The sequence below is a fragment of the Mobula birostris genome, chromosome 9 (genome assembly GCF_030028105.1).
Source record: "Mobula birostris isolate sMobBir1 chromosome 9, sMobBir1.hap1, whole genome shotgun sequence".
Lineage (NCBI taxonomy): Eukaryota > Metazoa > Chordata > Chondrichthyes > Myliobatiformes > Myliobatidae > Mobula > Mobula birostris.
In genome coordinates, this window is record NC_092378.1 from 136,029,913 (window position 1) to 136,042,528 (window position 12,616).

General features: G+C 41.5%; 1 protein-coding gene across 1 annotated transcript in view; it reads right to left on the reverse strand.

Moving 5' to 3' along the window:
* Positions 1–12,616, reverse strand: part of ppl (periplakin) — an 86,302-nt gene that overhangs the window by 51,768 nt on the left and 21,918 nt on the right. The window contains exons 2-3 of the mRNA XM_072268930.1: positions 4,633–4,732; positions 655–809 (exon numbers count right to left, since the gene is read on the reverse strand). Of these exons, the coding sequence (XP_072125031.1) occupies positions 655–809; positions 4,633–4,732 (255 nt within the window). The remainder of the gene's footprint in view (positions 1–654; positions 810–4,632; positions 4,733–12,616) is intronic.

The window sequence follows — 12,616 nt, forward strand, 5'->3', positions numbered from 1 at the left end:
AAAACAACACACAAACAATGACAGATAAACTGTGCAAGTACCAAAAGAAAACAATTCTGGTATCAATTACTTAATCCTCAACTTTATTCCTATTAGATATTATAAGCTACCTTGACCAAGGAGGTGAATTACCAGAATGGATCTCCAGCCTTCCAACCAATCCACCATTTGCTAATTTGCTGTTGGTTAGCTTCTTTAAAACCATGGCCCACCAAGAATTGGCCCCCTTCCAAACAAAAAAAATGCCATTCTTCTCAACAAATGCAACGTGGACTTCCTCTACAGTAAACAGGAGCAGGTTATGGCGTTGAAGTTATATGGTTCAAAGGTTTCAAAAGGTACATTTAATGTCAGAGAAATGTATACAATATACATCCTGAAATGCTTTTTCTTCGCAAACATCCACGAAAGCAGAGGAGTGCCCCAAAGAATGAATGACAGTTAAATGTTAGAACCCCAAAGTTCTATGGAAGGTGATATCAGCTGTATATTCTGTATAATTATCATGAGGAAAGAAATGAACACAGCAGACAACATTCAGAAACTGTGTGACTGCTCCTCACTTTAATCTTCACTGTAAAATACTGTAACAAAGTGTCAGTGCCCCCCACCCAATCTTCTAGATCTCTATTATTTTTGGGGATAAACACTTACTCTGCTATGATCATATCACACTGGGGATGCTTCTCAATGAGGGCAGTCTGTGCATCTGTCTGAAGTTCTTCTAGTATTTCATCCGAACTATCCATCAATTTAGCAGTGTTCTCTTGGAATAACACATTTTTCCCTTCCTCTATGCGTCTGACATCCTAGAAAGATTGAAAAAAGAAATACACTTATTCAAATTACTTTTTCATATCCTTGAGAACCCCGTTCATTATTTCTTCACCAAGAGAGAAGGAAGTCAGATTTAGAAATCACTAGGATGTTTGAGTCTACAATTTCCCATTACAAGGAAATGAAATTCTGAAAGTGAAGCCTTTAAGTAAAACTTCATTTTTGTGAGATCCTTTTGAAGTTTCTTATTCCTAATACAATGAAGACGGACTGAATAAAATTGAGAATTTTTTTAATCCAATGCAGTAGTACTCCTTCTCCAGTGCAATGCTGTGATTGTGTGTAATGAACCTTGACCTTTCCCCCAGAAGTTCTTTGACTGATAGTGAGTAGACCTAGTAGATGGAGGCCACTGGGCAGAGGATTGAAGGACAAGAAATGAAGTGTTGTCCAAAACAAAGGCACATTAATATTAAGAGTTTCATCAGGGTGAAGAAAGGGCCAATTGTAAATCTTTGAGATGGATTAACTGAGGGGACTGAGGGAGTGATGGAGATACTGAAAGAGCATTTTATCTCAGGCTTCATTGCCAGAGGCTGTAGAAACACCAATAATGGACAGAGAAGAAAGCGGGGAAGTTGTAAATGATATACATCAACCCCTAAAAGCTCAGGTTTGATCGATTGCAGCCAAGGATCATATAAAATAGGAACAGTGATTGGCCATCCAGATCCTGCACAGATAAAGCGAAAAAAGTTTGTGGCTGTCGTTGCTGCCTGTGTCAAGGAAAGGCAAATCACATGACTGAAGGGTGGCAAATATGATGGCCTTCTTCCAGAGCAATTACATACCACTCAGTTGTATTTAGCTTTTTGTTTTGTTCTTGTTAGAATTGAACAGATAGGAACTCTTTAACCAGAGACTGAAGGTCAAATATAATTTTGGAAAAACTGTTTCCCTCTTCCCAGAGCAGAGCCAAACTGGAGTAACTGACATTGCAACTGTGTCTGGTTGCAGCCGGAAAGATGCTACTAAACCATCCCAGATGTTAGTGGTCAAAATGCTATTAATTTGAAGAAAACAGTTTTTCATGACGTTTACTGTACTCCAAGAATGTTCTAATTAATACTTAGTGTATTGATTAAATCACACCAAGTTTATTTTTGCGGAACTGATTCTGACCACTTAAAAGGATACTGAAGTATTAGAGAGAAGGAACTATGAGGATGTCCCCAGATATGAGAGGGTTGAATAATCAGGTGAAGGCCAAACAGGCGGTTTTTATTTTCCACACAAAGGTAAAGCCCTAGAGGAGACATAACTGCACAAATGAGGTAATTAAAATTCCAAAGTAATATGATGAGATTATTTGAACAAACGGGACTTTGAGTGCAAGACGTTTAGATGGGGCAGAATTTGTGAGGTGCATTTAAGAGGGTTATTTAACTCAATATGTAAATAGTCCAACAAGAGGAGGGGGGTTGTATTGGACCTGCTGTTGGTGATTGAGCCTGGCCAGGTGACTGACCTTTTAGTGAGTGAACGAATAGAGAACAGTGACAACAACTCCTTAAGATAGCTATATACAAGGATGCGGGAGAGTATTAAATTGAAGCAGAGCAAATTAAGAGAGCATTGGGCAGAAACTAGGGAGTGTTTTTTGGGAACAGCTGTTTTTGGGCAAGTCTACATCTGCCAGGTGGAGGGCGCTGAAAGGCCAACTGCACAGAGTACAGGACAGGTATGTTCCAATAAGGATGGACTAGGATGGCAATGTAAGAGAACCTCGAATGTCAACACAGGTGATGAATCTGGTCAGGAAGAATAAGGAAAACCATGTAAAATTTAGAACACTGGAATCAAACAGAGCCCTTGAGGATCATTAAGATGCCAGAAAAGAATTTAAGGAAGGAGTTAGGAAAGTCAAGTGGGGCCAAGTAGGATTAAAGAGAATCCCAAGTATTTCTATACATACATCAAGAGCAAGAGGATAACTAGGAAGTAGGTAGGACCACTCGAGGAACATTTGCTTGGATGTGGAGGATGTGAGTGAGGTCCTTAATGAGTGCATAACATCAGTATTTACCAAGAAAAAGGATGTGGAGGATAGGGAGATGAGGGCTAAGTATATATGCTAGGGTATTTCAGGGCTATGAGGAGGTAGTGTTGGGTCTCTTAAAGAGCTTTAAGGTGGATAAGTCCCCAGGGCCTGACAGGATATACCCCAGGTTATAGAGAGAGGCAAGAGAAGAGATTGTTGGGGCCTTGCCAAAGTCTTTGTGTCCTCTCTAACCACACACGATGTCTCGGCAAGTAGCTAGTGTAGTTCCATTGTTCAAAAGGGGAACCAGGGATAGTCGTGCAAACTACAGACCAGTGAGTCTCGCATAAGTGGTAGGGAAGTTACTGGAGAAAATTCTTAGTGACAGGATTTTTGAGCATTTGGAAAACCATGGCTTAATTAGGGAGAACCAGCATGGTTTTGGGTGGAGCAAGTCGTGTCTACTATCTTGATTGAGTCTTTTGACGTGGTGTTGTGGGTGGTTGATGAAGGTAGAGCTCTGAATGTTGAATGCATGGATTTTAGTAAGGTGTTTTCTCTGGAGCAGCAGTGGCTGAGGGGAGATCTGATAGAGGTTGATGAGATTATGAGAGGCGTAGATAGAGTAGACAGACAACATCTTTTTCCAGGAGTTGAAATGTCTAATACCAGAGGGCATGCAGTTAAGGTGAGAAGAGGTAGTTTCAAAGGAGATGTGAGAGGCAAGTGTTTTTTTTTAATGCAGAGAATAGTGGGGGCCTGGAATGTACTGCTTGATGTGGTGGTGGAGAAAGAAACATTAGATGCTTTCAGATAGGCACATGAATGTGAGGAAAATGGAAGGATATGGACATTATGTAAGCAGAAGAGTAGCTATCTGATTACTAATTTAATTGATTTGACACATTATTGTGGGCTAAAGGGCCTGTTTCCTGTGCTTTATTGTTCTACATTCTAAAGTAGACAAGTCCATAGAGGAGCATATGAAAAACACAAGTTTTTTTTTGAGGATTTTCTCTTTTATCGAATGCAGATAATGTGGAAGCACAACTATGTGGAGTGGTTGAAGCAGAGAGCATTCAAGAGCAGAAAGGGGAAGCATCGACTAAACAGATAGATTGCTGGGATTTGTTGAGTGTTTTCAGTGGGTCAGACATTCTTCAGCACAAACACAAAGCCATTACACCAACACTTATTTTGTGAGATACTTCATACACATTCATAAGCCATTTAAAATACATGGTGGGTCTACTTCTTTTTGCAGAGATAGAGGAAATTCTCCGTTAACCAGCCACTTTTACGTTTATTCAACTGAATAAACAAGTTAGTGTCAATTAGCAACCCCAGAGTTTTACTCACATTCCCAAGTACCCAATACACAGTCAGATTGTTAAGAATCATGTTGTGAAGTGGTTGGAATTTGCATTCAGCTATTTCCTATTCAAGTTATATTAAGAGTTTTCTTTTAATCAGTTCTATTGTCATCTACAGGTTACTGGGTGACTCATTCCTGAGTTTTGATTTGATTCTAGTAAGTGGTTCAGTGGAAAAGCATGGAAAAATTTTTATCACGACATGCACTACTCTTCGGGCAGCTCCCAGTTTAGAAACAACATAACGTAGTGCAGAGCTTCATCAGGGTTCGCCCACAGCCTGATTATGATAGATGGTGAAAAAAAGCAAATGGATGCACACACACCCAGATGAGGGTGACAAACTGGGTGTGACCTGTGAAAACCGAGACAGGAGCGTTTAGGAAACAAGCAAGCTGGTTATTCAAGCAACTGCGTGTTTCCACCCAATTCAAGACTCACCTGCAGAAGGCTTTCCTCAATCTGGTAGATGTTCTTCTCCACTGTATCTGCATTCTTTTGTAGCCGCTCGATCAGCTGTGTGAGCTTCGAAGGCTCCTTTCTGTAAAAGGTGAGCGAAACATTGTATTAAACTGATTTGAACACATTTGAACAGCAGATTTGAACACATTTGATGTCCAGACTCAGGTCACGTTACCTTTGTACCACTGCCAGACTTTGGAACATCACTCCTGCTCTTTTACTGCACACCCCCCCCTCCCCCACGATACAACCAAACAAACTTTTCTTGCCTTTCCCTTGGCATTTGACTCCACCTTTAAGACTCAGTGTTGACTCAGTGTTTACTCATGGAGTAGCACAATGACACAGCTAGTGGAGCTCTCACCCCAAGGCTCCAGAAACCAGATTGAAACCGAACAGTCGATGCTGTCTATGAGGAGCTTACAGTGAAGCTTCTGGTATATTATTTCTAGCCAATAAGTAATGAAACAAGTAGAAAATCTATTCTTGAATTAAGAAAAACAAATGAAATTACAGATTTTATATAATTTGTAGAGCTCTGACCAAAAGGCTCAGCTCACATTTACATTATTTCATGAAAGTTATTAAACATATGGTAATAGATTTCTGTGGATAATTGCACTTAACACCAACATAACAGACTTCCTAACTACTGGGCTGCTAAACCCTATACGCCGTCATATAATCTTATCTGGTCACAGAATACAAGAAACTGAAGCAGGTCTAAACTACGGGGGCCCTTGTCTTTGCTCCTTTCATAATATCACAACTGCTCCTGCACTTCCCCATCCTATCCCCAAATCCCCAAACCCTTAGCAGGTAAAATAAAATCAATCAACCAATCTGCTTTGAAAACACCAATGACAGACGACTGTGGCTGGGAATTTCAAACATTTATGTTCTTTTAATCCCAACAATGAGAGATTATTCTCAAGAGAAAACAGATTCCATTATTTACGTATCTCCATGGTAACCTTTATTATTAATTTAAAACTTGGGGTAGACATCAGCTTGACTACTATTTTCCATTCCTATGGATGATATTGAGAATGAATTGAAAGACAGCTGATAAGCTCATCTGAATCCAGCAAGGTGCAACCTCTTATTCTGCATCTGTGCCCTCTATAGTCCTAATCTCTCCAGTTTGTGGAATTAACTTTTCATCATCCACCTCCACTCAGTCCCATTCTAGATCTCACATGTTCCAATGTGGCCGGTTCTAAACTCCAGTCATTTAGAGGCCGGCCTTCATCGATCTCTCCTCACAGGGCCACCTCTTTTCAGGAATCAATCTAGTGAATCGATGCAAGGCTGTCTTAGACAAGTCTTTCCTGCCTGAGGTAAGGAAATCAGTGGTGGACCAGTCAAGTCACTGCTTCACTGCTCCAGTGGAACCGGGCTCAGTCCTGACCTCTGCTGCCGTCCACCCCTTTGCACATTCTCCCTTTGGCCATCTAAGTTTGTTCTGGGTGCTCCACCTTCCTCCCACATCCTGAAGATGTTCAGGTTGGCAAGTTATTTGACCAATGTAAATTTCTTCAGTAGATGGAGCTCGTCAGCCTGGGAAGGTAGTCCATTTAAGAGAGGGAAAGCTTTGATTTCAAACCTCCGCTGCCTTGCGGCCATACCCACTCATGGGAAAGGTTTCGTGAGTAAACCCCGGGACAAATCTGGAGCTGGAGTCCCCAAGGCAGTCCGAACATTGCCTTCAACCTCATTCTGGCAACTTCTGCGATGACACTGGTGACAAGCTGTATCGGCCCTTGCCCTTCCCTTGGACAACATCAGTGTCGTGGAGAGGGGAGACCTGCAGCATGGGCAACTGCCGGTCTTCCATACAACCTTGCCCAGGCCTGCTCCCTGGAACCAGGCGCAGATCCATGGTCTCGCAAGACTACTGGATGCCTCCAGAACCCAGGGGATGTAGGGAGGATAAAATAGAATAGGACAGGATTAGTGGGTGCTCCATACACAGTATGGATTCACTGGGCCAAATGACTTTCTATGCTGGTTCTATGACATACCAAAAGCCTGCACAATTCCTTATACTGGACTCCAATACCTTCTCATTTTCATTTAATTTCCTTCTACCTCTTTAACATATTTCAGCAGTTCACAGCTTGACGATGACACACTCACAATAGCTTTATTGATGCGTTGCTACAGAGCTGTCATGCTGATCCAAAGCCCTGTACATAGTACACTGTACAACCTATTGCACTTTACCACTGGAATCTCAAGTGCAAAGTCTTCAGTTCACAATGGGACTGATTCAACATCCATTGCATTCTGATTAATTACATCATAATTCAGCCCTTGTTGATAGATTCAAAACCGTAACATAAATTTTCAATACAGTAATACAAGTCTTCAAGCAGGTGTCCCCAATGTTTAAAATGAAATCAGGAAATTCCTGGGTAAAATGCAAGAGCTAGCAACCAGGACACTTGAGCAATAATTTAATCTCAGCCGGCAGTTGGACCTGGCCTGAACTGCAGAGAAAGGTTTTAAAAACATTGTCAGGACAGATGGAAATTATAACTGTATCCTTGGTGACATATGAGCAACAACATAGGTACTGAATTAGCCCTGAAGACTCTAGAGATCGCGATATGGGTATGATCTCTCTGTACTGAATCTGCCGTACTTTTTAAGGATAATTGCATAACTCTTATTAGAACCTGCTTTTAGCATTTCAATACTTCAAAGTTTCAAGTTTATTGTAGACTGGTCAACAGCTTGCACTGTACTGAACCTTCACCTTTTTCTCTCAGTCTGAATTTATTCTTTATTATTTATAGGGACAGTGCGGGGTACGTCACCCCAGTAAACCCGATTAACCCTAACAATTTACAATGACCAATTAACCCACTTGTGAACTGTGGGAAGAATGCAGAGGACCCAGAGAAAACCCACACAATCCACAGAGAGGACGTACAGACACCCCTTACAAAACGGTACCGCAGCTGAACTCCAAAACGCCCCGAGTTGTCATAGCATCGTGCTAACTGCTACGCTGCCACAGCACCCCAAAACTTGCGTACTCAGTACATCTTTTAATATCAGCTAAAACTCCCTAAATTCCTCCATTTTAAAGCCAGCTCCAAAAAGCTTGGCTTCCTGCATTGAGCCAACTATGGCATGTCAGCAAGATGGAAAGAAGCCAAGTGGAAATGGACTTAGAATTGGTTATTACTATTGTCCCAAGGGAGAGTGAGAAGATTGTCTTGCAAACTATTCATACGTATCAGTTCATTACTAAGTACATTGAGGTAGCACAACATAAAACAGGAAGAGAGCAGAATGAAGTGTAACAGCTACAGAACAAGTAGACAATAACAAGACAGACAGTAAGGGCAATATTTTTAGAAGACAATGACAAGGTCGTACAGTTTATATCAAAAAAAAAGTGCTGCACTTCATTGGTAATGTTGAATTCAAAAGTTGAATTTAATCTGACATTTGCTTATGTTCTGTGATCTCCTGCCGAGCATTCTGGACGTACTACACTGGCACCCGGCAACACCTGTGGGCTGGCACCAGCATATCCTTAGATTTTGCTGGTAAGTCAAACAACACATTTTACTGTATGCTTCGATACACATGTGATAAATAAATAAATCTGAATATGAATTTCAATGCTGTCCATGCCCAATCTTTGAAAAACAGTAACAAAAGAGAGTACTGTGGAACTTTATTGTCAAGTCAAAGTTTTGTTGAACTGCAGCTATCATGCATTTTGGATGTTGTGTTTATGGGGGACTGAGGAAAACTAAGCCAAAGAATCAAGCAGAGTCTCTTGAATTGTTTTGTTGTTTGGCAACAAATATCTTATATTAGACAACTGAGATTTGACGGGGAAAAAAAGGTTATAAACAACCTAATCGTTCAGATTTATGAACTTTTTAAAGTGCTGGTACTAAATTTGTGCAGGTAGATATTACTAAGGTAACTTTATTGAACATGTGTTATTTGATTTCCTAACTTAATAGGCTGGCAAGCCAAAAGGTGGGTGGTTATACGTTCTGCAACCAAATCCCACAAGGACATATAGTTCCTGAAAGCTAACACATAACACAATGGTTTATATATAATTTATGTTTTGCATGCTGTCTAAACTTACACGCCTGTGATGCTTCTGAAAGCGTGTTTTTCAATGTAACTGTAGCATCCTGTACCTGTGCACATGACAATAAAATTGACTTGACTGTTTCCTGGAAATGATCAAGCTCTGATGGTAGATTTAGCACTGTCCATGAGCAGCAACTAATGAAGGCAAACATGTTATAGACATTCTTTATCCCCTGTTCACTTGTGTCACCACTGTCAGGGAGCTATAGACTTGTACCCAATGTTCCTCTGTTCCTTAGTGAACTGACAATAACTCCACGATCTATGTCCAGGTTTCCCATGCTGAAGCTACATACTTCAGGCATTGAGAAATCTTTATAATTTTATTTTCTTCCTAACCTCTGTCTTTCACTTATAATGGGCTTCCTTTGAACAAACCTTTTCAGGTAACGTTTTCATACTTTCATCTCCCATAGAACATAGAATAGTACAGCACATTACAGGCCCTTCGGCCCACAATGTTGTGCCGACCCTCAAACCCTGCCTCCCATGTAACCCCCCACCTTAAGTTCCTCCATATACCTGTCTAGTAGTCTCTTAAACTTCACTAGTGCATCTGCCTCCACCACTGACTCAGGCAGTGCATTCCACGCACCAACCACTCTCTGAGTAAAAAACCTTCCTCTAATATCCCCCTTGAAATTCCCACCCCTTACCTTAAAGCCATGTCCTCTTGTATTGAGCAGTGGTGCCCTGGGGAAGAGGCGATGGCTACCCACTCTATCTATTCCTCTTATTATTTTGTACACCTCTATCATGTCTCCTCTCATCTTCCTTCTCTCCAAAGAGTAAAGCCCTAGCTCCCTTAATCCCAAAACTACAGTACATTTAGAACTTCAGATAACCAACAATAAATACAAACATTGTCAGAGGATAAAGTTCCATTTGAACATCCACATCTGCCTTAACACTCTGTAAAATATTCTATCAGTTTAGATCAAGGGTTTCCCAACCCCTTTCATGACATGGACCAATACCACAAAGCCAGGGTTTCATGGACCCCAGATTGGGAACTCCTGGTTTGGATTATTCACATTACAATTAAAAATGGAAAGTGCAATGATCCTTTAACTGCATATTGCAGTTTTCCTATATACTGTAACTATAATTGACTGAATAGGTACTGCCTGTTACACTATTGGCATTTAGGGCAGCAATGAAGGCCTCGATCTCTGCTTATCCTTGGCCATATTCTCTATCGTGCCCCAGGTGTGGTTCAAGGGCCTTATTCCTGCCTCTTTGGTAAGGTGCCAAGTTGTCTTTGGTCTCCTGCATTTACTCTGCCCTTTAGGGGTCCAATGAAGTGCTGTCTCAATGACGGTGTTGGCCTCTCTTCTCATCATACGCCCAAACCATCTCCAACACTTCCTCATGATGTTCATGGTCATGTGCTCTTGGTGGCACTGAAGGAGTACGGCACGGTTGGAGACCTTTCTTGGCCAGAAAATATGGAGGATCTTCTGGAGGCTTATAGTATGGAATGACAGCTTGCCAAGGTTGTTCTTGACTGAATGGTGGGAATTAAGTGTGGAGTAAAGAGAAATACTCACTTCTTTTCTGGGAAGGTAATCCATAATCATCTGAGTGGAGTATTGTTATGAAGTTGTAAACCTTAATTTACAAAGGTTCCACTTCTTTGCTGTTTAACTGCTCATTGCAAAGTATTATTAAATGAAATAGCCATACAGCTTCTCCTTTGTCAACATCAATATTGTTTGAGCAGCTAATATTTTAATTACACAATGTATATTGAACGTTCGTTTAAATAGTGCTGTGATTATCTTTCAGGACAAATAATTCAGAGAGCTGGCCTGAAGAAATGATAACCTGAACAAATTCTAGCCAAATAAATCTAAGGTTTAGAAATATCTAGAATCACTGACGATGACTATAGTGGATGTGGAGACCCAGCTGCTTCAGGGAAGGAAATCTACAGTCCTTATCTGGTCTCTGATCACCTTAAGACACCAATGTTTCACCAACGTGACTGACTCCAAAATGGCATTGAAAGCAAAGTGCTGCAGATGCTGGAATTCTGATTCTTAAAAAGAAGATGCTAAAAATTCTCAGAGGATCAGGCAACATGCACGAAGAGAAAAACAGAGGTAATATGGCAGGTCAATGATTTTGATCAGAAAGGACTTGGACTATGAACACTGCTTGACCTGCTGAGTAATGAAAGCATTTTCCATTTACCTTGTGGTAAATATCATGGATTTATGCCATAACTGGTGTCCATTAGACAAAGGAGCAGAAAGAGGCCGTGGGTTAACTCTCTTCAGCCCGACATGGCTACACTGCCTGAATCTCATCTTTCAGCCCACATCCTGTCCCCAAACTGAGAAAGCTTCATGGCAAAGAGTAGGGAGGGGCAGGGGCCTGCGACTGCATGACACAGACCTCCATCTTGGTTTGCAGCAGACATGAAAGTTGTTGGAGTTATGGATAGTAAGAAAGGTGGTCAGAAGACACTGCGGGATATACATCAGTTCGAAACTTGTGTACAGAAATGCCAAATGGAGTTTGAGGTGATGCACCCTGGGTGAACAAATGCAAGAGGGAAGTATAGATTAAATGGCAAGACATTGAGGAGCAGAGGAACGTTTATAGCTCTCTGAAAGTGGCGACACCAGCGGACAGGGGGTAAAGAAAGTGTATACTGTAGCATGCTTGTCTTCATCAGTCAGGGCACTGAGTACAAGAAGCTGGAGCGTTGTAATTGCATAAAACTTTGGGAAGGCCACACTTAGAATACCTCGTGCAGTTCTGGTCACCATACTACGGGAATGATGTGAAGGCTTCAGAGAGGGAGCAGATGGTGGTCACTAGAATGTTGCCTCGAGTGAAGTGTATTAGGTATAAGGAGAGGTTGTACAAACTTGAAATGTTTTCTCTCGAGTATCGAAGTTTGAGAGCAACTTGACGGAATTATATAAAATTATGAGAAACCAGGCAGATAGTCAGAGTCAAATAATAGGGAGCACAGCTTTAAGCTGGGAGGGAGAAAGCTTAAAGGAGATTTGTAACATAAGTATTTGTTTACACAGAATGGTATGTGTTTGCAATATTCTGCCAAGGGAGGTGCTGGAAGTGGATAAAATGGTGACATTTAAGAGGCACTTAGACATGTGAACAGGCAGGGAGTGATGCAGCCTACATAATTATGGGATTAGTCTAAATTGGCATCATTACCAGCACGGTGGGCCAAAGAGCCTGATCTTGTGCTGCTCTGCTCCTTGTTCTAGTTTTATTTCATTTCATGACCTGGTGTACCCTTCACTCCAGGATTGGAACCAGCCCTGAACCAGGGAGGAAAACAAGACTGGGCTACAATTGGATAATGATCCCACACCTGATAGAACAATCCAAGCTTAGCAATTCAGAAGCATGCTACCATGCATGGTGGCAGAGTACTGAACAGCTTCTGGGGGGTGGGGTGGGGGGTGGTTTGAGGAGACTCCTGGAATGAGAGCAGCATCCATTATGGCGAGTGCAATAGCCTTTGCAACTACCTCTAGCCAGAAATACTGATCCGTCTCAGAATCCTACCCAAGCTGATCTTCAACCACAAGAAATGTCTCAGTATAAACTGTGAGTGCAGATACAATCCAACCATAATGCCCCTGCACCTCTAGCCAGGCTGTTCCAAAGCACCTTCGGTCCTGTTATCTAGCTGTTAAGGTGGAAAATGACTAGGGCAGCACAAATCCAATCCAGCCAATCATGACCAGCCTATTCACAGCTATCATCAATGGGATAAGAGAAATTCTTAAGAAACCCAAAACCTCTTTCACACTGGACTGAAACTACATGGAACACCAATACCTCCTGT